General features: G+C 33.6%; 1 protein-coding gene across 3 annotated transcripts in view; it reads right to left on the bottom strand.

Moving 5' to 3' along the window:
- The window catches only part of LOC138331804 (carbonic anhydrase 2-like), a 28,062-nt gene extending 6,390 nt beyond the window's left edge, over positions 1 to 21,672 (bottom strand). Inside the window, exon 1 of one of the 3 annotated variants that reach the window (XM_069279588.1) lies at positions 21,546 to 21,672. In XM_069279588.1, the coding sequence (XP_069135689.1) occupies positions 21,546 to 21,639 (94 nt within the window). In that variant the 5' untranslated portion in view covers positions 21,640 to 21,672. Of the gene's footprint in view, positions 1 to 2,010; positions 2,114 to 10,835; positions 11,081 to 21,545 lie in introns of those variants that run through there. The other 2 variants (XM_069279587.1, XM_069279589.1) reach the window with 2 other exon arrangements.
- Positions 21,673 to 27,853: the final 6,181 nt, after the last annotated feature.

The raw sequence follows: 27,853 nt of genomic DNA, 5'->3' as shown, positions 1-27,853 counted from the left end.
TAGCTATAGTATACTATAGCACAGTGTGTATTACATTTTTATCATATGCATATGACATTAAGGACTCTTTGTCGACGAAGATGCCATAGGTCATGCATGTATAGTCCAAGTTCAACGGCTCGACCGGCGCAATTGGTTTTGCGGTGGGTAACGGACCGGAAATACCCGATCTATTATTTTTTCAGATTATCTTACTTGCATATGTTTTTTCCAGACTTGTATCAAGTAAAACATTACTGCGTTATGAAGCCATACCTAATCGGTCGGTCTCTATTTACCTAATCTAATGTAGTTTTGCGTATTTCATGGATAATTAGAAAATCCGAAAAAAAAATTTCCCTTAAAATATTTAAAGCAGAGATAGAGAGTAGACCAATATGACCCGTTTAAGCGGGAATTTATCGCGCACATAGTTGGTTAGTTAAGAACATGAATTAAGTCGCAGCAAAAGTAAGTTTATTTACTTTGTTTCCAAATATTTGAAAACGTTCACCCAATCTGAAGATATAAGTGCTTGGACACATATGATATGTGTCGATATTATTGATCGTAATTGAATCTTTAAAAATTTGTATATAATGTATTTATCAAGATATATTAATGATTATGTTTAACGCATAAATGTCCTACGGGAGTATTCATTTCACTCAGACTATCGACATTCCACCTGGATACATTATATAATGTATTTTTGTAGATGACAAAACCATATAAAAAAGCCTGTCACCATGAATACTTTGAAAAAGGAATTTTTAATGACTGTAATGCTAGCCTTCTGTTTTGTGTCACGGTATATTGAATCCACAGCTGGATTAGATTTGTACTGGCGGATAAAGGTCACAATGAATGACCATCCCCTTAAGCATGTGTCCGTTTACTGGACCAGATTCCATTGTCACCAAGTAACATGGATTTGCTAAAGATTCATACGTCTTTCCGTTAAAAATCATGAAAATATATACATATTGTATGTGGATTAAAAGTATTGGTACTACAATTATATTACATCAACATGCAAAATTACGTGTCAATTAGGGTTATATTACAAGAAAACATCATATCGTTACAACTACTGAGGATCTCGTATTATCAACTGGTCTTTTTTCGCTATGACGACTTAGTATTTTGTAGTAATATTGTAATAACGCCTTAACTATGTCGTTCATACAAGAGGATAAGTCGTTATAATTTTTGTTTCAATATTAGCCTAATAGACTGTCGTAACAACATACGCACGGATGGTGATATAAAATTCCCAATGGATGGATGTGATTTGCTTTGAGCGTGAAAACCTGTATGGTTTTGGAGGCTGCGGTATATTTATATGGTGTCATCTTAGATAAGTAGTACCATTATATTCTTATAGTATTATTTCACCGAGACATGCTGCCAAGGAAACCGATCATCCCAACACACCCGGTCGCAAATTCCGAAACAAAAATATCGATGTTTTCTTCATTTAGCATTAACCTCTATGTATCTGTAGCTTAATGGACTTACTAGAATCAAAATAAGGCAAACTATTTCAGAGTTATCAATATGAAGTCGTCAAGCTCAACATTTTATTTAAACAGATCTAGATTATGCAATCGAGACAATGCGGGTACATCGCAGCTAACAGCTAGCAGAGAGGCTAATATAGGACACGAATATAAGTTTTTTCTTATGGCAAAAACACGGTAAATACACAATTAGTAACATGACATCGTCCATATAATGAATTAACTTTTATTTTAAACTTGAGTTTTTTTTCCTAAAATGTTTTAATTCTAGATTATTTATTAATTTGTCGGCAAAATAAGCCAAACTATCAAAATGTAATTCTGGTTGTGTCGACACTGATAAAAAGAAACGATATATACTAAATGAATTTAATAAAGGTCATGTTTTGTATCATTACCAATACATTTACCTCAAAAACGACATACGTGAAATATGAAAAGAAAGCAAGAAACTAAAATATTTTACACAGACAAATATTTTAAAAGTGTAAGAAAGAATGATACTAACCAATAACGCCATTCTTTGCAAATCCTAACGCTTGTGACACCACACACAGTATCAGAACCAGAAACACTGACATGCTTGAAGAAGTAGTCATATCTGAAGCTCACCTTCGGTAGAAATGATGGCTTTAAATCAAGTCATCTCTTTTATTTCGGTTTTGTTTAGATCATCAGATTCTATCATTTTGGTTTGTTACCCATATCTCGACGTCCGGAATGTTCACTGAACCATAACCCCCTCTGGTTCTGATACTAATCAGATATGTACAAAGCGCGAGCCTCATTAAGGGACACGCCATAGATATAATCTAAATATAGTCTTCTTTAAAAAGCATTGTTGTATTTATAATACAACAAAATAGCTATAAAGATGGATTGAAACCAGTTACAATCATTTTCAAAGCACATTTCAGAACTTAGGTGAATAAATGTGATGTATTTCAGATTGTGATATTAACACCTATTCTGTTATATAGTTACTTGATTATTACTTTACCTGATTTGATGACATGGTTATCAAGATATAATTAAGTATGGTGGGTTTTTATAATTACATGATAGAATATAAGATACATAACATACGAGAATATGCCATTTGTCATATTGAATACTAATCTAAGATGTTAGATATGTGTTTTATGTCTTATTTCAACTGACCAGGGATTTTTTCTCGGTTTGGTGCGAAACGAATGTATCGCCATCTTAAACATAATCGACCATACACGAAAATGATATATCAAAGGAAATGTTTGTACAAAATATGATGCAATGGAAATGTTAATGACTCTTAATACAAGATATTTGAAACAACAAACTGTATCTCAATTTTAACAAATTTCAACAATTATTACAATATACAATAATATATTTACACATTAGGTATATGTACAAAATGTCATTGTCTCGATTGAAACAACTGACCAATTGACTTTTTCCCGCAAATAGTTCATATATGGGTCAATGGAGGGTTGAGTTTGATACTAATCTACACCCCTCTAGCTTTCGTTTCCTGAAATAGCTTTCCATTTCTATTTTCTACCATCAATGGTGATACAGGTCCTGATATAGCTGTACATAGATATTATTATATACTAGGCCTTAATGTTAAAATGAAGCCACAGTGGCAAGTGAGTATTCTGTCTTTTCCACCTTTTTGTCGCGATTTTGAATCCATATGGGGTAATTTTAGGTACTGACCATAAGTGTTGTTTCCGGGTACTCCTGGACCACTTTCTAGACCCGATAAGTTCTTAAATGTATATGGATGTTAATATGAAGTTCAATAAATCAAATCTAATAAAATTATTGTGCATAAAAAGTAGAAAATACGGTATAAGGTACACTGAATAAAGAGCTCCATCCAGACCTACGGCGTTGAATTATCCTATTACATATAGTTTCTTTTCCCATGTGACAAAATATGTGGTGGCTGTCATTACGGAAATGCTTTTTAAAGACAACCGAAAAAATAAACAGTATCTCGCTTTCCGTAATTTTGGAAGTATATCTACATTTATCATATTAAATATCAAATAAAAATAATTTATATTGCAATCTAAATCTAAATTAACTAAATTTTTCGATTCAAAATTCAGTAAGAGATGTAAATAGTTCTACTGCACGCGTCAAGGACTGTCAACAAGTCTAACAATTTTGATATTAGAGACGAATATTATCCTACATATATAATTCAATATATATTAATGTATGAAATTTAAAGATAAATTGTTCAGTTTACTCCCATTGTTATTATTTGCACACTTCACTTATAACGATGTCCGACCTAAAATAATATCTAGTCAACGTGTAATATGTATATTTTTGATCGGTATTAAGTATAGTAAGTATTGAGAATATGAAACTTTGTTAATGTACCTTGTACATGTGCATATTATGTATCGGTATTAACTATTGAGGATAAAAATAATAGCGTTGTAAAAAAACCGCGCTGTATTTTATTTCGCTGAACTCGTAGTCCTACTTCAACATTTGTGTTTCTATATCATTTTGAGTTTGAGGATATAAGTTATATTTATTGTATTAGATATCATTTAATACCGAAACCCTAATCAATATGTTTCAAAAAGTCAATTTTACATATGGTCAAAGGCTGTGTTCAGCATAGATACCTTTTTTACCTTATGGGTATGTTAGCAACACTAGTAAAATCTGATGACATCACTGCAGTGACGTAGAAAAGATATAAGGTGCGAATATGTCCACGGGGCTTTATTACCTTCTACCTATGATTTAGATAAATACATATTTATAGAGCCCTATCTTCCACTAAAGCCATCTTGATGAAGGGCATGTCACTGTAGGTGAAATACCTCGTACACCAGTGTTGTTTAGTACATTTATCCTCTGTAACTCCGAAATCAGAGATATACTTATATATAAATGTCTAAGATTATTTGTATAGTTAGAGTTTCCTTTCGGTGTCTGCCGTTCTATCAAAAAAAGTCACATTAATTAAAGAATCAAAGGGACTGTATAGCAATGTGTTTATAAAGTACGAGCATGTCATAAATACGAAATAAGTGAAAATTATCATTGCCAATGCTAGAATACCTACTACTAAAAACACATGGCATGGGATAACGATAGTGTTATCTGTCTTTGTTAGTTTCAAAATGTTATATTTGTGGTAAAGCATTTCTTAATATCAATGCCAAAAATTCCAACATTATAATCATTACTTCTAGTGGCAAGGGTAATTGTTGCAGTTAGTAACTAGATCTTTACTTACACATATGGTGCTGCATTCTGCATGTCGAAATAGTACGGATCATCTTATTCATTTCACCTCTAACAGAGCTTATGGTATTTCTGTGTTTCTTTCTACACATGTAACATGTAAGTTACTGACCTATATTTTGGACACAGTATATCTTAAAATTATAAATAATTGAAGTCAACATGTTTAAACCACTTCAAATCATAGTTATGGTCATCATTATATGTAGTTTCAAACATACTGAAATATATAAACATGTTCACTTAACAATTAACAATATGTAAATTATTTTAACAATTAAAATAGCAATATTACTTCGGAAAAAATTGTCTGTTTAGCGTTACCCGACCCACCGTAATTTTTAACATTGACCCGATTTTTTTCCCACTTTTCTACAAATAAAAATACATTTTGTGATTTCGATCTCAGACTCTGGTTCCAGCAATTACTTTAGAGTGAAAGACACTTAAAACAATTCCGACCTACCGACCCTATTTTTTGTCAATGTATCCCTAAACAGACATATTTATATATGATTTTTTTGTGATTGCTTGTAAAATAGCGTAATGTGCTATTGCTTTATCTAACAAATATGATTTTTTAATAGGAGGACCATATGACAGATAAGCATTTGGCTTAACATGTAATCCATCATCAATAAATGAAATAAAAAATATTACTTCAAATAAGGTATATAACAGCATTCCTTTAATCCTGCATTAACGACTCCATAGTAATCATGAAAACAAAGAATATTGAATATTTGTCATACAAAATGGTATGGTGGGACTGAATAACTTAGCTTCATCTGTTTCTGTCAGAAAAATATCTCCCTCTGTGTAACAGCCGTTTCTAGAGATTTAATCTTGAATGACACACTTTGGCGTACGTGACGAACCAACTGATTATGGAGATGACCCAGACAATAGTAGCATGTACCCTAGAGGCTATATACTTATCATGACCATATCACACCAAAACGGGTGTGTACAATGTACAGGTTAAACGGAGGCTTCATTTCAAACTAGAAGAGTTATGAAGGACGCATGGGTTACTTATATATGGGATAGTTTGAAATAGTTTTGGTAAATGCTTTATTTGTTTTTGATGACATTGGATCTGTTTTATCATCCTCCATATCTAGTAATCATGCATTTCTTATATGTATCCTCGAATCAAATTAATAATCCGTAATAGGCTTTCGAAGATAGAAGCCAAAAAGAGAAAAAAACTAAATTCAAAATCTCATTTCCCACTCAACTTCACCCCTTTTTTTGTTTGAGTCAATGCAATTTAGTATATCAACTTTATTGAATTTACATTGCAATTTTCAGTGACATCCTTCAGGTATAACCTCACCAAGTTTTCGTTTTAGATGTTCTTACCTAGTTTTACATGTTACGTGTTGAAATAAAATATGTTGGTATACAATCTTTAATTTGTTATCAAACTAACAGCAGTTTGGTTCGTTTGCATACCAGATGTAACATTGACAAACAATAACACAATGCTAATGTCTTAATATGTTAAAATAGAGACTCGGATGGGCGTTATTCCTACTGTGACATGTTAAGGCAAAGTCAGCAATATCAAATGTATTTTTATTCCGGCGGTAGAAGAAATATGTTTCAGAACATCTTGGTTTGCCTTATTTCTCGGAATTCTCAGTCCTGGGGTGATACATTATTGATTCAATTTTACATTCAGTTGTAATCAAAAATGTTCTAGAAAGTGATAAACCGAATCCTGCCATATTCATTAAGAAGAAAATCCTTAGTAATTGACTTATCAAACCCGTTCCTCTGGTCCCTATTCGGCTTGTCCCTGGCTATCAGATTCGTGACTAATAGCGGTTTTGAAGGTAATGTTGACGTGAGAACGAAAAGACGACCGACTACTGCCATAGCATATGCCTTTGGGACAGGTGAACTTAAAATATTTAAAGAAATATATTGTTTTATAATACAGCTTGTAAAACAATCAGATCAAATTGATGATTTTTAGTTTTCAGTTCGTTGTCTGATGTGCAGATGTTTGGCAAACTATAGAAATAATATCTTGAAATTAATATCTTCATATATGTTCATCATAATTTAAAGAGATACATATCAAACCTGAAATAACTTTTACCACAATAACTTTTACCACCTTTCCCAAATTTCTTTAACCATGTAGCTAGAATGTATATAGTGTACAGAGCCTAAAATCAATCTACATTAAATTACATTTAATCGATTGTGTGGACAAAAAAATCACAATAAATACCTTCGTTATCTATATCATTAATATTTAGTATGAAGTCACTGAGAGTTTATAAAAAGTCGCATACATAGCTCAATATCTATAAAGGCATTGCTCCACTTCCTTAACCTTGCACTTAATGGGGCAAAAATATAAAACAAAAACTCAAACAACAAAGAAACGGTTTTTCACTATAAATGAAACAACTCTAGTAATCTGTTAACCAGACAGTAAATTACAAAGTTAAGAGCGCGAGGACTGACATTACAAGCTTTTTAACTGCACATATATGAAGCGCAATGACACAGGGCTAGATCTAAAGATATCAATAGTACAAGCTCATAAACATTTTATAAAATTAATAATTACATGTATATTACCTACACTACATCTTGTGGGAAGCAACACATGGCATTTTCTATAATTTAGTGATCAGAAATAAATTCCAGATAACTAAAAGGTTTGACGCGGGTTATCCGCCGATATAGACCTTAGCTAGAGTGCTCGTGTAATGCGCATTAATACTGACATGTCAACCTGTTTGGATAAAAAGGGGAAATGTTTAATTTACAAGATAACTATATTATCTAAAATACTTTGGCATGGCTGTCGTGTTTCATTTTTGTATGGTGGATTTAATTGTAAGTAAAATAAATCATTACTTAAATAACACCCACACCTCACTTTCACACGTTTGTACGTCCCTGAAGGTGTGATTAGCTGCACCATACTTGTGTTTTATCGCTATCACGACCATGAATTGCAAATGTTGTACCTGTGTATGGAATGGCCTAGGGGAAGAAAATCGACTACTGTGTTTTCTATTCACAACAATAGACCAATCACTAATAGGCCAAAATCGTAATCAACTTCTATCGTTAAAGTTGTCTAAATGAATTAGGCCATGGCTATTCACACACAATTTCATGTGTAAACTTATCTAATCTAATTAGAGACGCTTCGTTCCTGTTTCTTAGTATACCTTTTTTCGTTCTGGTTAATAAAACCGTTGCTTAACATAAATGTTGTCTCTACCATTGAGAGTTGTTATACTAAAACAAGAATAAAGCTTAGCGTGAATATGCTTTAACAATTTAAGAAGTACAATCAAAATTAGATGATAATTACATCAATGTAGTTCTGATCAAATGATCGTTATATCATAAAGTATAATAAAGACCAGTTGATCGTTATATAAGTACAGAAAGAGAACTAGATTTAAGGTAATCTCACTGTACATAAGAACTAAAAACTAACTATCTTAAGACTCGAAAGACAGATTTCATTTTTTAGGAATGAAAATCGAAAGGACTCCAATCTCAAAGGTTGAATTTTGAGAATAAAACTTTTTTTAAGCGACAAAGTTAAAACCTAATCTGATATTCATATTTTTAACATTATGTAAGTGATTGAGGAAATATTTACGACTGGGTCCTGTTGTCGCGATAGGATAAACAAAAAGAAATTCAATACATATATGTCCACATCACATGAATATTGAATCAAAGGATTGCATTGCAATTTATTCCTTCGAATGTTCTCTGTCACAACAAGGATGTGTCTGCCAAAAAATGTCACTTTTATTGACATCCTCACAGTATGGTATTCAAGTCTTACGTAACATGTTTAGTTAATGCAATACCGAAAACCATTATCGTTTGACGGCCCTGTAAATATTTTCTAATTTGCTATTAATGTAACTAGCTGTGCAGGACGCACTACGATGTCACAATCTATCTTATAACCGGACCTTGTGTATTTATTGTACATTACCGACATGCTACTTGATCATTGAGACTGGATGGAGTTTATAAAATTAAAAATTAAACATTTACTGTACACTGATATAACTGATTTCCGCGTATGGTGATTCGGATTCGAGGGGATATAATTCGCGATAACATGTGAAAGGTACAAGTACAGAAAAACATTTTAAACGTAAATTATCACATGAAATCGCTAAACAAATACTGCTATCGGGGTAAAATATAAATCCATTTCATTTTTCGCAACCTATCCAATGTCTCGAGTATTTGCGAAAATATCAGCCACAGGAAAATAACCGGATATACGGTGATATGGTACCGATTTTTTACCCATAAAATACCATAATTCAAAAACGTATAAGTTACCTTGGATCCACTGCGTATTAGATTGTATCTCTTATTGGTGTTCTGATATTTTATGCGGATACGGGAAAGAAGAGATATAAATTGAACCTGTCTTATCTATGTATTATTTTCCCTTAGCGTGTTTTATTTATCAACCGCCTTTTAGACGTCATCTCATATACCATAGTTGTACGTTAGAATGAAGAAAAACACATCATGATTCCCTTTTTGGGAAATAAATGACTATAAAATATTCTATATAATAACAGTAATATGTCGTACTGGTTATCTTGGTTTTCGTTCCTCTTATTTTTTTGCAAATAATATTTCAGTTCCTGGGCCCAGATAGAGTTCACCAAAAATATAGCGACAATATTTCCACGTAAATATATTAAACTATAAATTATATCAAAAATGACTGGGCTTTTGTCACTACGAGTCTTCTTGCGATAACGGGATCTCTTATGCAACTAAATGTGAGCATACCTTTAAAGACACTGTTCGGTATGAACTCCTTATTGCATTATACTTGAAACTTGGAATAATGACTGGACTAGGTGGATATAGGTGTGGTCAGATATATTATATCAAAGTCCTATTAACATCCATAGTTATTTATGGACGGCCTCACATGTGTCCAATATTGAGTTGTGTAGATGTCTATGTTTTTTGAGGATGCGGTATATACGTATTATATCAATCAGAAGTAACCAACCTAGCAATGTATCAGTTTAAACTTTAATTTTTGAAGTTATATGACATCTAATGTAATCGAAGATTCTGCTCTTTAATGACACCGTCCACCGTAAGTAACAGAAAAGTATACTGATAGTATTAATTGATATCTAAATGGAATTTTTGTCTACATTTCGCGCGTTATAATATTTAAGCTAAAAACGAATTAATATGACTCATGTGTTTTGATCGGAACATCTTATCAGTAATTAAATTACATTACATAATATTTTATCAATGCCAGAACTTCTATATCAAAATTGGGTGGGTCTCTGAAAACATGTTTATTTTGACTTGGTTTCATTGCTGACGTAAACATCTATGAAGCTTTGAAGCGTATGTTGTTTTACTGTTAATCTCGTCGTTTTCAGATAGAGCTACATGTATTCCGTCTTTGGATATTACATATTTACCTCCCTTGTGTTCGGGTTTTCATTGTGACGTCATTATTTCGTGAGCGAAATTTTCGTCGTTTTCTAGGTATGACTTTACAATCGCAAACACATGACGTCACAATCAATACCTTCCTGCAAGAAAAGATAACAATGTAATATGCAAATACAGAATGTCAAATATCTCTTAAATGAAAAAGATTTTTGATTTATATGCGATGCCTTATGGAGAAAGAAATAATTCAGAATTAGGGACCAGTAACATTGCTAGTATCATATGCAGTCTTTACTGTATATACTCATACTTTCTCCTATATAATGGGTATTGTCTTCCTTAGAGTCATTTTCCGTTCGAACTTCCTGTAATCAACACATTTTCATAATAACTTACAATTAAAATATATAACCATATGGTATATATACAGTTAAACATACGTAAGTGAAGTCCGTTGATAGCTAAATGTAAAAAAGTGAATATCCGTTTGTCATAGAATGTAAATGAAAAAAATCAAAAGCAAAACACTGATTGCGTTGTCGATGTTGAACCTAAGGAATTTTGTAAAGCAAATTATAATATATCAGATTTTTTTTTCAATCAAGAAAAAACACTTACCTATGACTGAGGCATGAACAGTTGGCAGTAAAACAATTACAACAAATGTGAAAGTCATTATGTAGACATTAATGTGGTAGCGTCCCATTGAAACAGAATGATCCGATTTAAACAATTGTCTAACACACCACGTACAATAGCTTAATGATGCAGACAGCGGCATGTGAAATCGCCGTGTATCGTTTAATACTTTAGCCTTAAGTGAGCGCGCCTGACTATCCTCTAACAATATGTAATTTGCTCTAATTCAAACTTCCTATAGCTACAGGGATCTGTATAGGATGGAACGTGTTAAGTGTACTCGTTATTCATTAGACAAGTTTGATTTTATCACATGAAGCACTACAGGCATACGTCAATATACATTCAGAGCAATACTTGCGTTTATTGCTATGTAAAAAATTTAGTTAATCTACAATTTTATCTGTGAATATTTATTTCATTTGTATCATATAGAAATGCAGATTTATAACAGTACATCTTTGTTCATTGTAACAATAAGACTTCTCGTTTTCTAAAGTATAGCTAAGAGTATATACATACACCATAGTTGGTGTGTCTATATAACTTATATATATGCAACACCATTTTCTTCAAACAAAAGTTAAAGCAATATGGTCATTACTTTCTCAAAAATAAGTTCAGACATGATTCATCGTCACATCTTTTCGGTAGATAATCATTCGAGCTAAAAGTACAAGTTCTGTTACGAGTTAATTTCGTGCACTTAGCATTCCTACAATATACAGAATATTCGACATTTCAACATGCATTATAATGTGACATTTGTAATTTCTAAAAAATAAATGAATTATATCATGATAATGTTTCCGTTGCCACCGCCTAGGTCATCATGGTAACCATTCGTCCCGCGCTCAACAGACGTACGGCAAATTTTGTTATAAAGGGCTGAAGACGTACATGTAGCTGGTGCTCTGCGTAACGGTTGTGCGGCGACGTGTCCGTACATTGTACGTAGCTGGTCTATATATCGTAACAAGTAGTTTTCATTACGATAGCGCTTTGAATACAAAAGCGTTTTCTCTGTCTCGTATCAAGAAGACAATAAAGTAACGATAATCCTGATTCATAACAAGCTTATTATATCTCCACAAACATGCGTGTCGCATACACATGATAATGTCATAATGACCTTAGCTGTCCATAGCACGTTGTGTCACTTTTAACTCCGCGGATGGAGAACTTTCCATTTAATGAAATTATAATCTGAACAAGACATTATGTTTTGATAATCAATTGAAATCATAAGATACGCTGTTTACGGTATATTCGCCATAACATAAAATGTATGTGATAACGTGATATAACTGCTGAGTGAAATCATTGGTGCGTGACAGCGCTCAGTGCTCTTACGACCGCTGTTACAGATGTACATATGGGCAACAGATAAAACGGATCGTCGAATAAGTAACCTTAAAAGAGAAGACAAACAAAACATATGTTGTATTGGTTTTGATTGTTTCACGTCCTATGAACAGCCAGGTTATGTAAGAAAGCGTCAGGTTTTTTAGTGAAGGAACGCTGAAGTACCCAGGAAAAAACACTAACCATATCCAGCTTTGGTCGGTACCTGGCACATGTGATTCGGACGTGAAACTCAGAGGTGGAAATAACTCATATCCTCGTCTGGACATCAAAACAACTCAGTCACCATGGCCCTTCATAAAAACAATACAGATCACTTTCTCCAACTAAATGGATAGCATGTGTATCCAAAAAATTGTAGTAGCATTTTTATGGGGTAATAATTGCACAAGGAAACATTGACCTCTCGAACCTAATGGACACTAGTAGAACCTGACCTTTCTATAATTCTTTGTACCAATACCTAACATTCATGGTGTTTGATCACAACTGTATAAAAGTTTCCACGAGAGCTATCTAACAGGAACATTTACCATAAAACGACACAATGCCCATTCACTTCCACGCTACATTAGCTCCACCTGTCGGTGGTGGAATACATTACAGCCGGCCACAGTGATAACACATGGCTAAATATCTACTAAATTGAGTCATGTTCAATCTGTATTAACTTATTTAGACAAAGTGGTGGAAACACTATATTTTCTTATTGTGATATTGCGTCGATAGTATAATAAAAACAAATATTCGTAAACAAGTCCTTTTGGATGGGGTAGTTTGTTAAAGTTTTATGTTTGAGGCTATCTAAGGATATGGAAGCTGGAATAAGTGGCGAAAACACATGGACCACAGGGACTTGAAACGTAGGTTGTGAGAAAGTCTGTTGTGTATACATGTGTACTAGGCCTATATGCTATATAAAAGGACAAGGGAACCAACGGCTCGCTTGGAAGAGGTACACCTGCCTCTACAAAAGTCGCCGGTATTCCGTCAAACATGGATAAATATGTATATATTTAATACTAATATATCATTAAATAAATTTTCGATACGGTAAGCACAACTTCAGACACGAAATAATATATTAACATACCTTTATTTCACTATGAACGCGGAAAATGCAGTCAGATTTCCTCACTGTCGTTATGCCTGTCCAGTGAAATCTAGGTCAAAGGCACTCATATTCCCTTGTAACAAATTTTGTATGCATTAATTTCACTTTCTGGTGATATTTGCCATTGCATATACAAATAGGCTATCTCCGATAACGCTTTCATTAATCCAATTCAACAACTAAGCGAGGAATCACACTTTTTTTTTATCCAGCACTCGACTCTTGTTCGTATAATCCGCCATATTGTAATTGATGATGGGTACCTTTTTAGTGTACCCGCCCTTACCCGATACTGCACTGAAATTCTGTACCCATACTCTGTATAAATTAAGTTTCATGGTTACGGTTCTTAGAAGTACCTTTATTTGAAATACACGTATCATTAATTGACGAATCTATCATAAGTCGAGACTCTAATGTTTTACTTTACCGTTACGACATTAATATTGTAGCTGTTAGTATACAGGCACTGTACATGTGTATATGGGGTTTCCAGTTCGGGTCCGGGTATGGGGTACACAATATCCACTCAAACGTGTTTAACCTAGATTTCAGTGGACAAGCAAAACGACAGTGAGGAAATCTGACCGCATTTTCCACGTTCATAGTGAAATAAAGGTATGTTAATATATTATATCGTGATTGAAGTTGTATTTTCCATGTCGAAAATTTATTTAAGAGCGTATTGGTATTAAATATATACATATTTATCCATGTTTGACGGAATACCGGCGACTTTTGTAAAGGCAGGTGTACCTCTTCCAAGCGAGCCGTTGGTTCCCTTGTCCTTTTATATAGTATATAGGCCCAGTACACATGTATACACAACAGACTTCTCACAACCTACGTTGCGTTACAAGTCCCTGTGACATGGACATACAGAGGATAAAACAGAATATATATGTCTAATATTTAAGATAAACTATTCAGTATCCGCAGGAGATTCCACGTGTATTATATTCAATTCGCTAAATTATATACCTTTTGTTCATGTAATTGCCAGACAATTCTACTGTTGTTTATGGTTCAATGCTTGGTGATTGTTGCACTTTGATCAAAAAAGGTAATAACCTGCATCATTGGCGTAAAGGAAAAAAAATTGCAAAATTTCAATGTCTTCCTATATTGCTGAGAATTTCATCGTTACCTAGTCAATGGTATTACAAAACATATTGAAATGTATTTTTTTAGGGGCCGCGGTGGCCGAGTGGTTAAGATGTCCCGACATATTACCACAAGCCCTCCACCTCTGGGATGCCGGTTCGAATCCCATGTGGGGCACTTGCCAGGTAATGACCGCTGACCGGTGGTTTTTCTCCGGGTACTCCGGCTTTCCTCCACCAACAAACCTGGCACGTCGTTACATGACCCTGGCTGTTAATAGGACGTAAAACTAAACAAACAAACAAAGAGTTGTATTTTCTTAACAAAATGATGATTGAGCGGCTTGTCTAATCTAGTGACCCAGAAGGATAAGTAGACGTGTGCCGAGGTGACCTGCACCACACAAAGATAACATTTACGTCAAACAGATACTACTTTAATAACTGGTATGTAGTCACTACCGTGTAGTGAATCAGCGCATTCGTTTGTTGTTTAGCATGGAAAGTAGTTTATCTTATGCATTATGAGAGTAAATGAAAGAATAATAGATGCCGATTAATTGTATCTTAAGTATCGTTGTACACGGCACTGACCTAACCCATGTTTTTCAGGGGAGGCAATCTTTAGTAACGGTATGTGTAAGCATGTCTACTGACGCCATTAACGTTATTACTACAAGGTCTATTTGGCGCCGTCAATTACAGTCACGTATGACATCAAATTTAGATAGATTTACACATCATGCTCGTGTTAGTAGCAACAATATTTGATTTTTTTCTCTAAATTTTATGGGAATAACATTTCACGATTGCCTCTTTCAATTGTTATATATCTAAAAACAGCTAAAGAGGATGTCTAATCTTAATATACTAGAGTTTTGTTTATAAAGTACAACGACTGTTTTATGAAAATAGTAAAATCAAATATTTCTGTTATCTTTGCAGTACATTTTAAAATAAAGGTAACATAACAGAAAAGATAAATTTAAAACAGTAAGAAAAACAATTATTGTTTGTACAATGTACTGTTAAATGAAAGTGCAACATCGTAATAAATGCCTCGCATGCTATGACACTAACACGGTACACAATAGAGGAAGTATTCTAGTTAAATACACCTAACCCTCAATGGACATACCTGTATCGACATCTTGTTAAGATGGTGTCTGATACGTAATGTCGTAAACGGCGGTTAGATGTCTCGCATGGTGTTGGTAAACAAACACGTAATCGGCTAATTACCATATCCTGTCGATTTCAGCCACACTGTGTTTTAAAACTATATATGCCGTAAATTTTATACTGATGAATAAAAATTCAATTTTATCGTCTTAAATTTTAAAGATGCTCCACCGCTGACGAATGGTATTTTTTCTCTATCAAAAACAGGAGCAGACGATTTAGTTACTTTACAGTATCACTACCTTTGAAAAGTTTGAGCTTCTAATTTTACTTCAAGATAAAAATATTAAAAAAAAAGATTCCGTGGCACTATGTCATATATGGAATGAAGTACTGATTGCACATGTACCAAAAGCAAAATAAATTATTTCATTTTACTTTTTGTGTTAATTAGACATATAAATACACGATTAAACACAAATTATTTTTCAAATGATGAACATCGTTTATGGTCTGTCGGCGGTAGAGCATCTTTAAGGACATCAGCATTATTTTGGTATTATTGTCAGCAGAAGTGCTGTTTATGCCTACTATGCAGTAAAAAGTACACCAAGAGCTCGAACAGTTGTCTATAATCATATTTAACAGTGTTAGAAGTCACTTAAAATGACATTCTAGTTATGAATTTCTTTGTAGAAAGTTATTTTTATGTAATCATATATATGTATATATATATATCAACAGATAACCTTTACACTCTTGTGTTAAAAGTAAAATTGAACTCTATGTCGTTATTCATAACTCCAATAAATGACATTATTCACTTTCATGGTTTCTGTTGTTATTAACCTCTCTTTATAAATTGAGCACATCCTTTCTGAGTCATTGCTGCGTAGCTAAAATAATATGTCTTTATATAAACTCTGGTTTGTTGTAACTGATGCTTATTGAGCATCAAATGTGTATGTCAATGACTTTGAATGATTCATCAATAAATTACTAAAGATTGTAGTTTGTAGTATAAGAGACAAAAACGTTATTGCAGCTATACCATTAACACTTTATACTTCCGTAGACTTATCTGATACACAATATGTTAATAAATAAGCTCGTTCAAATATGCCTGAAAAGATGTCCCTTTGAAGTAACCGTTGTTACCGAATTTACAGCTTAGTTCAATTAAAAACATATACATATATTAATGTCAACCGCCAATCTGTATTTTATTTTATTTTATTTCATTATTCTTTATTTAAACTGTTATTTAAATATACTAATATGATTTAGTTTTCGTGTTTCCTCCACATTCTTGATGTTTTTGTAACTGTGTTTAATCATTTGAAGATGAATATATTGAAGATGAATATAAAGTCTAAAGCAATATGTTACAATTGCTTCATTGTCATGAGATTGACTGCCATCGAAATAGCATTCCGATTTTTGAATCAATTATTTGACGATTTCATTATTATTATAATATGATGTTTTCAAGTTCAGATATAGTAAAAAAAAAACCTGTGTAAATACATGTGTATTTAGTTTACTTGGTCTACAAATGCCTCTACGCATGAATGAAAGTACATTTTATATCAGAATTTAGTTTATCTAATATTGGAAAGATTTAGCGGCGGTAAATCAAATTACGAATGATATAATGTTTCTCACATCTTACACCTAAGTGTAAATGAAGAAGTAATGATAAGAAATCCAATATATTTCCAATGCTAATTTCCTTATCATTCTTACATGTATAGAGACTGTCCCATGTTGATACCCTTTATGACCTTACGCATGTATCATTGATGTGTTATCGATTACCAAATGGTCCTTTCAATTTGTTCAATTTGTTTCAAGTAGTTTACATGTTAACTTGTATGAGTAACAGTTCCCTTTACAAAACATCCAATTTAGTATTTAAGCATCTGTAATCTTGGCATTTATAGGAATACATACTAGCATATGCGTCGATACTTTTCTAGTCATTCACTGACTCGCTAATTCAATTTCGAAATTTAAAACCCATGATACAACAGTTTCATCATTATTATAATTTAATATCTTGATTTTCCACAGAAATGCCAAATAGGCTTTGTGATTATATACGTATCAGTTTATTTGGTCGATTGATCCCTCTATGTATAAAGTATATTTCAGTACCTGTATAGCTGTATCTAATGTTGAAAAGAGTTTGTTATAATGTGTCTCCAATCATAGAACGTGTTGTTGATGACAAATTAATGATTACAATGATTTCCAATATCTTTCGAATGCTGCACTTCTGATCGTTCGTACAATATTGTACTTGCGTAGGGAAGGCGACGTAAATACCACGTATGCTGATGCATTTAATGACCTTACGCATGTAATCAAATATGTTTCATCACTTTGCTGTAAGTCGCAATTTGCAAGTTAAAATGCATAAGTCGCAATTTGCAAGTTAAAATGCACCCCCATTAACGAAACATTCTGTTTAGTATTTTAGGTTGTGTACTCAATTTAATATTGCTTAAATCTCAATTATCTGGAATATATTGATAATTTATTAGGTTAATATATTTTGAAGAAATTGAGTCTTCAGACCAATTATTTTTTCCACACTAACCAACATAGAATCTACCAAAGCTGTCGCTGTAGCGCATTGTCGTCATTTAAGAAGGGAAATATCTCGTCAGCCATTCTAATACAATTTTCAAAGGTATCACGATACCAATTCAACAGGTGCCCTCCGATAATCGCACTCTATATATTACCATACTTGTTATAATAATTATTGTATTTTTTTCATTTTCAATTATTAGTGCATCGGTCTTTATTTGCAAGCGTTTTATAAGCTGGAAGTATTTTATAAGGCAGTATCGGCTGCATGTTTTAGATATAGGATATAGCATTGTTAAGTGTAAAGGGTTATAACTCTGCCACAATACATATTGAATAGAGTATCGTGTCATTGTTGCTTCACCGTACTCACAAGGCATCAAGCATTTTAACCTTATCTGACTGTACTCTATGGTGGCATTTTTCTGCCTTCGTATTATGTTAGGTCGCGTTTTACAGTAACTTGTCAAGAAAACTATGTCAATCAGTCAATTGATGACACGAATTGTTTCATTATTAATGTTGGAAAGTTGACTTACATCATGTGAAGTCGACTTATATCCTGAAAAGTCAACTTACATTTTTACGAAGAGAACGTTAAACCGTGTTAATATATCTCTACTTTATTTACGTGATATAAAGGTTATTTGGTAAAATTGACTAGCTCCCTCCGTTTTTCCAAAACCCTCGCTCAGCTGTGTGTTCTTCAAACTAGCAGACCCCTGGAAGCTAGCACACACCCGGACTCTGCGATTTCCGTTTATCCAATCAGATTCTTCGAGGTGGGCGGGAATTGTTTCCTATCCCATCTCCGTTGACATACTCAGACGACGTTAGTATCGATCGGAAACTGTTACCGAACACGTCGATACAATGTGGTCAGAGGACAATACCTTTTATATGTACATGTACGTACAGTTGCTATGTATATATTTAGACTACCTGTAAGTGGTTAACGTCTCCAAATTCCAACAATACATGTATATAAATTTAGTATTATGCCTAGTGGTATAAATTTTGAAATAATGAGAAATCATAGCTGAATCAACTTTTGACCTGCGGTTTGAATAGAAACAAAACAAAATGGACACGGAGTCACAATTATCATCTCGGAATAATTTGTATGTTTGAAGATAAGATTTCTCTCAATATCTACTGACCATTGCCGTACGTGACAGGAATATAGCGTATGAGAGAAATATATTTGTTTAGTCTAACCATAGCTTTTGTATGTATCGATATATTAATACAGTTAAAGGATGGGATTGAGTGATTTATTAAGTTTCCGGTTTCCCTCGAACTTGCCTATTTAATAGACAAGTCTCGGGTAACCAGAAGCTTGCTATATCCTTCAACCCCATACTTTAACTGTATATTATAATTCTTCCTACTCACATAGATATTTCAACAAGTCATCTTATAACTTGATTGATCGACATAAGTATCTCCTCAAAGTCGAGTTACCGTAACGCGACCAAAAATAACACGATGACAGAACTATGCTACCATAGTACCCGAAAGTAGAAAAAGTAGACCATTGTATTACCAGCAGTTACACACTTATGTCGTCCTACTAGGCGATATGTGGCCCTTTCACTGGGTCGAGATGCCAAGGCCACCTTGACATACTTGTCATTAGTTTTTTGTAAATTACCTTATCTTCAAATACGCATATTTAAGTCACTACTATCGAGTGTTCGAATGCCTTTATTGTCACACTTACGGCAAGTTGGACCGGTTATGGACTAAGAAGGTACTCGGTCATCAAATAAAGTGTTTTATTTTGAAGACATGTTTGACGAGGGGAATGATCAGGTCGTCGAAGGGGTCGATATACTATATATTGATATTCAGGTCTCGAACTCGGGGTCATAGGAATAGGGAAAAGGTCGCTTTATAGCCGCCACTTCTTTGAATATTATTCACATATAGTAAAAACTCTTATCCTTATATTTTATAGAGTCACCGATCAACCATTGGTTAAGCATATGATATTTTCGTCCTTAAGACCATGCTAATTTAAGGACGGCCTCCCTTTTGTTTCTGATAATTTTTTTTTTCACTCAGAGTGATATGGTGCAATTAATAGCGCAATTACTTTAACGATAACATTCTACTATACCAATTTGACAACCTCTACCACTGCGTTAAATATTGTTGATTAATTCTGATTATCATTGGCCTAATATACATGTAAATGCATAAACAATATACCGTTCTGATTATTGCCTAATAAATGAATAAAATTCCGTTCCGATGCTTATTGACCTACTATATCGTCAGCAAACCATTCCGTGAAAAGAACAATAGGGCATGTGCTGGTTAAACATTGAAGCAGTCCCGTATTGTATATTAAGGCCCTATTGTTAATGTTTTGATAGAAGTCAGTGTGAGATTTTTCCCGACTACATTGATTTACGATACATTCTCCAAAACGTTTTAGTTTTTTCGTCATCAAAAGTCCGTGTCCAACTTACTTAAGCTGTATGAAAGTGATATGCAAATTAACTTATGATGCTGGACAGTAGACGAGCGATTCATAAACGAACAGTTTTCAGCTGTATATGGATCTACTGCAGAGAAATCACCTGTAGCTGGAAATTCACGCATGCGGGAGCATTATAAAACATTATCATCGAATATTACGTAAGCGAAATAATTTAAAGATGCAATACGGGCATTAAAATAACATTAGGTACGTAACCTAACTATTCAGCATGCATTTATAGCCTTCCCACAACAATGTAAACAACAAAGCGCTTGACAAAATACCATGCAGTCAATAGGCAGTCTATTTGCAGATCACCTAATCACCGACATGTTGTCAAGACTTCCATTGATGGATGCGTTAATTGTCTGATATAGAACATGGATAGGATTTCAAATGAACTTATTAGACCAAACTGTATTTAACTACAATATACGCCCAAATGAAATGTGAAGATGTTTTCGTATTTCTGAGTCTAGTATAATAACAGTTGATAGTTATGATATTATTTATCAATTGTTGGTTTTTTTTAATAATCTATCGGAATCATATTATTCCAAACGTAATTTATGTGGAAGGATTGAAATTCAAGAATATTTTCAGTTGAACGTTATAAACATTAAATAGATAACCGTTGTCAGATTGAACAGCACTTCTATACCGACTAAAACAGCATTAAAGAAGTAATTGTGTTGTTGTTCAGCAAAGAATTGAATATTATCTACTATATCGTTAATACACTATACTATCAAAATGTATATAAACTATCGTAACAAATTATGTCATTTATAATTTTAAAGTGACTGAACAGCAAGATTTTCCTCAAATTACAAATATCTTATTAAGGTATATTCATATTTGTATATCGTTATACAATGTATATGTCTAAATCAAGCACCTACCTACTCCAGCGGATATTGGGTCCACTAAATGAGAACAGAACAGTATAAGGACGTGCAGTCCAAATGCAGAGCAAATCGATGGTACCGAAACCATATTGAACAGCTGGCAAACATCTAACAGCGTGAATTTAAACATGTGCTTATATACATACCTTGTTGATAAGGATGACCCGGTCGCTAGCTCAGACAGACGGGTAGCACCACGGTGGAGGCTTACTGGTGCAGGACGCTGGCATTAAGAAGAACACAGGTAAATCAGGTACGAAAAGTAATTATGCAAGCAGCTAAATTGTCTTCAGTAAATTGAAATATAGCATACCAACGTGCTGCCAAGGTCAACCATGTGTGCGATGTATCGACGCTGCTGATCTGATATTTTATTTCCATGTAGTGAATAGCGATCGTGAATAGATAATTTAATTTCACCATTAAAATTCGCTCACACGTTTTTCCATTTCAATACGAATTAATGTTTTCTTTTACATTTCTTCTCTCTGACCTACACCACATACCAATAAACACATGTTATATATATTCATGTATACATACAATGCTGACTTTTACAATGCAATAAACTAATACCTTAAGCAATAGAACGTTTAACCATTGTAAAGTGTGCAGTTTTTCAATGGTGATAGTGCCACGTACCTTTTACTGTATTTATCTATTCAATACCAGACTCTAAAAGAAAAGTATTTCTTTGTTATCCTTCTGATGGGACATATGGAGAGCGGAATAGTGTGTCAAAGATTTCCCCGACATATTTGGACATTGAAGAAATGAATTTTTTGTGATATCCAACATATCTATCGCATTAACTATAAAGCTCATCATTGAGCTGTGCGAATGGATATTTATTACTGTTAATAAACTTATTTCGCGCCGATTTAATTTGGCGTCTTTATACCCAATACTTTTTCCACGCCTTTTCAACTTCACAATTTACAGGTAAAACGCTCTGTGTACAGTGTACTTGTAATTTTATCTTTTCCGCGGTGATCTATTTTCCATTTTTCCTATATTCAAATCGTTCACGAAATACTTGTAAATGACAATATCCCTGTGTGCAGTACCATCTATCTAATGTCGGTTCATGGTGATTTTCTTAGGTTGTGTTAGCATTTAAGGTTAATTTGTCTTTGCTATGTAACCAATTTGTATCGATCAATGTCGATTTCGAATGATTATGGCTTGTAAAACTGTCATTTTGTCTCCTTGTGTTGCGGTACTTTTATCAAATTAGTGCTGCTGCGTTGATATATATTGACTATATTAACAATGCTGAAATAGTCATTATAATCTGAAATTTTATCTAGTAATTATAACAAGCAACCATTTTTTTTAAACTGCATTCTCGTGCTCTGTCTAATATATATCATGAAATACTAGTTGTGTATAAACTGGTGTGGTTTTCGTTGATGCTATAAAACCACAAAACAACATAGCTCGTTCAATACTAAAATGCATGAATACAACGACTAAGCACGATTATTTCTCCCCCTCCCCCTTCCTAAAAAAAACGAGTTTCCGGATCACAAAAGTAAGTACCCCCCTAGAATACTTCACATTATAAAGTATATCTGTCCTATTTAGGGTATTAAGGGATTTGTTGTGAAAACAGGTATTGCACATTATGTACGCTATAGCCATTTAGGTAACTTTCTAAACTTAATAAAACTGAGTGGGTCTCGGCATACACTGCCTCCAACAGACCATGGCATAAAGAATGTGGTTTATGTGAACATTTATATCGGTCCGAATGCGCCATATTTGCATATTTTATATATTTGTACTTCTGGGGTTTTGTACTTGGTTGACTCCTGAAACAGTCACGGTTTTCCACATCCACCCTGGGCTGTATCACGATACAATTACGTTTTGTCTCTATAATCAGACGACTGTATATCAGTCTGTAAATATTCATTTAGATAAAGTTACATACCTAAAGTTATTTATATCAACAGAAAGGTGGTTATTACAGAACGGTAAGCTATTTTCGAAATTAAACGCCGGGGATCTTAATAAGGGGCCGATCACTTTCAAGATCTTGCATATTTACTTGTACTGTTAATTTTGTTAACGTATATATATATGTCCATAGTAATATGTATTCTTTGTTGACTCGAACTTAGCTGGTATCTACCGCGCTCACTAAACATTATAGTAGTTTGATTCATGCATTCATTTCAATTGGCTTTGTTTATATTTTTTACAGTATTTTGACACACATATTGCATAAACTCTTTTGACGTCATTTGTATTTGCCTTCGCTCTTTGCACGTCCTGCACTAAACATGCCGATGTTGTTAAGATTCAGGAAAAGGAAGGCTTATTCTGGCAATCGCTTGATTGTCAACCCGAATTTGTGAGTTAAATGAAATTGATTATTAATCACATGAATTTCGTCGTTACTGTGGCTGATTATCAGTCAGAGGGGTGTATGACTAAAACTACATTTTGTAAATTGATTTCTTGACATTCAGAAAACATGTCATTATGTATGAAGTCGATTTAAGTGCTATAACCCCCATTATAAATCGATTACCTGCTCCACTACAACACATTGTCGTCGAGGGCAAAGGTTATATTTACTACAATTCGAACTCTTCACCAAGCTAAATTTATATATGATAAATTCTCGTAATAAGACAGTATATAGAGCAGAAGAAAACCGAACACTTAACTACCTGGCTTTATACCATCAAACGACTACGGGTAATAATATGAGAATCAAACATACATCTACAAATCATTCCAGTTGATACAATCCAGACCCATTTCATTGCTCATGGACATATATAATTCACATTAGAATGGACTCGCATCTGCCTGCATTGTAATTATAGAACGTAGACTATGTGATATGTGAATATTTATAATACTTGTGTGGTTTCCTTGGTAACCGCACACTCAATTGGAATCATTAACTGACTACTGATCCCAATTCATTTTATATCCAATGGGTGTACGTTTAGAACATCAGAATTGATTTATCATAGTAGGAGAATATGTGTTTGTCTACAAATTTATGTGCAGTACATTTGTAATCCAGTTTCAAGATATCAATTAATGTTACCAGCAGATTATAACGTGAACAACGATTTATCACTTACATCACATAGGTTTTCAAAAACGTATTGTCGAATTTCTTGATTTAGTCATATTTAACCTGTTTAATTACTGCAGTGAGAAAGAAAGAGCGCGATAAGTATACGAGTTCATACGGACTTCTGCTTTCGTATTGTGTTTTCTTGTAATACACAATGTAGGACTCTTGTCAATTCATGTTACTCCCTGACCTTACACTCAGCACCAAGACCATCCGATTTTTTTTTCAGTTTGCATATTCAAATGATTTTTGGTATATCTGAAACATTTTGATTAATTATGATCAATATCAATTTAACAATTGTTTTTAATTCCCGTATGATTCTCGTTAAGTCATTTTAAAGATAACATTTCAAATGTGTTTTGGTAATAACGATAATATAGAGTTCATTTTTTAATATCACAAGCATTCCTCTCGTGCATAAACATTTCAAGTGCTAACGTATTACGTATACAGAATGCCTCCTGCTGGTTTCAAATCCCCGCAATTCAATATTGTTTTATGAGATCATAGCTATTAATGCCCGGGTCTTTTTGATATGACAATAACAGGGGTGCATTAAAGTCGATTGCAAGAAGTGTTATTACTTGCAACCGTACATCAAGCAACACCGCCGATACCCAGTTTGACAACCTCTCTCACTGCTTGACATTTTAATCAGCTGTGAGCAAAGAGCTAAGATTAAATCGATGTTTGCTCCGTAGACATAACACGTACAACATCTCGATAAAACTTCAGATTTTTAATAATGACACTGTTTTCTTCCTAGTAGGCTAGCTTTGATCCAGATATAAATATAGGTTATCTATCAAAGATAGAGGCCAGAGTCTTCACCCAATCTCATCTACGATAAAATATAAGTGACACACACATTTTGCCATTATGCTGTTGATTACACTGCATTATGTTTTATAAATGTATTATTTCCATGAAAATGCTGCATTCGACAGCGTCTCGCCCACTTTGGTATCGAACTACACGATTCTAATAAAACCAGTTAACAGAGAAGGAATCACGGACTTAATTACTACTTTCATAAGAGTTTTTTCTTGCCTTCACTATACCTTCTTGACTGCGCGAAAATAACCACCTGCCAGCCATACCTGTTTACATTATCAAAGCTCATGAACCTGACGTCACAATACACGTTATCTTAGTCATCGTCACTTAATGTCAACACGAATATAAGGTTGGTAGAAAAAAATATTTTGGCAGAAGTAGGATTATATCATATATACTATAGTATACGTCACAAACACCAATTACTATAATATGACACTGACTATTATTTTTTAGAACAATCAATGATATATCCTCGCGTTGCTGCCTATACGGTAGTATGAACTACAGTGGCTAGGATCGGACATGGAATAAATGAAATAAATAAAAGCATTTCATTCGAAAGAAATATTATTGCTTATTATTATTAATAATTTTATTTATTTCATGCCCGCTCTCCATCGTAGTGAACGCAGCTGGCAACGGATGTATTCTATGGATCGCATTAATATCAAGAACCAAATAAAAGATGTCAGGATACTATTGTATCTTAACACTATAACTACTAGTGATATTTTTGGAATTCACTTGCCGTACTTTTTACTGTTTAAGCATGCTTATTAATTACGAATATAGCAGCATAATAATAATTCATGTTCAGTGTCTCATTCTCACACAGCTTGTAATTTGTGTCATTGGCTATATATCCTCTTTGTATTGGACTGAATAGCAATAAATGTAAATGTAAAAATTTTCTCTTAACATACCGTCTTCTTTGGAAATATTTTAATGAAATGTTTAATTGTTATTCTAAACAGTATACCACAAAAGAGACTATCGTGGCATCTCACAATGCCACTCCTATGCTTACCAGTCAATATTTACATGTAATATACTATATCTGTATGAATAATATGGTATGGTAATCGTGATATAATCTTTGGCTGATATCAAACTTTACAAGTACTGCTCACATTTATTTACACCTACTACACTACTGCTATTCACTTATACGGTTGTCAGCAGTACGATTTGTCTGAACATAAAGTTATTTATCACATAAGCCGCCTGATATCATGTGATTTTGGCCGTGTAATATTTTGCGTATGTCACTAGACTAAGTGTTATATGGCCTGGAGCGATTTTCATTGGCTGGATATTCATTGTGACGTCAGACAGAAACAATAAAATACGGACAGGAAAAATGACATGACGAAAGGATTACGAGGACGGCGAGACAAAATGACGACCAAGGCTCACCAAGGCTCGCAAAAATAAAAACTTAATAGACTCGTTTCATAAAATCCCATATGAAATGAACACTCATGTAATTGTTTATATATATGTTCTGTTGGCAAACATTTTTGCTGCGTCAAGCCAAATTTGAAAAATTTGCTTAAAATTACCATTTTTGAGCTCAAAATCCGATTTTTTCATTTCCTGTGTAGAAATAACTACATATATTGGATTATTTGGTCCTGATATGTATTTTGTGTTCTATTGTGGTCATTTTGATGCCTCGTTTGTCTTCTTCGGTTGAGAAATGTCAATGTAATGACTATTTTTCAATTTTTAGTGAAATTCGAGATGGCAGCCATCTTGATGACGTCTTAATCGGAAGTTCCTCCCAGTTTATATAATGTTACCTCTCGATTTCGTTATCAGTGGGTCATAAGGCTTCAGAAAAACATTAGTTCGTTAAGTTGTGGGGGTGCATGTGGACCCCCCCCCCCCCCCCCTAGATCCCGGCCTATAATGTTCCACTCATAAATCTACCATAATAAAATGACGAGATAGCGCATGGCAACATCTACGGCACCAAAGTTCTAATAGACATTCTCCGCATTCATCGTGTAATAGTCAGTGATATATTATATATAGATATTTGAAATAATTTAGATCATTTGTAAATCAGAATTTCGATCGTTTTACATGTTCTTCAATTCGATATAATATACATGTATTAGTATAGAGACATTTTAAAGATACAACATCTTTGAACATTCACTTAGTTTTAAATATGAAATAACTGTTACTATCACAATATAACTAACATGTCATATCATATCATATCATCAAATATCAGCCTCCGTTTCATCTTCAAAACAATTTTAGATTTCATAAATTATGAAACTTTGTATACTAGTGATATTCTACGCCTATACATTTCAAACCTTTGATCAAATAATACGCCTAGACA

The sequence above is a fragment of the Argopecten irradians genome, chromosome 9, assembly GCF_041381155.1.
Source record: "Argopecten irradians isolate NY chromosome 9, Ai_NY, whole genome shotgun sequence".
NCBI classification, from domain to species: Eukaryota; Metazoa; Mollusca; class Bivalvia; order Pectinida; family Pectinidae; genus Argopecten; species Argopecten irradians.
The sequence above is the reverse complement of the archived record's forward strand: the minus strand, read 5'-3'. Positions and strand labels throughout refer to the sequence as shown.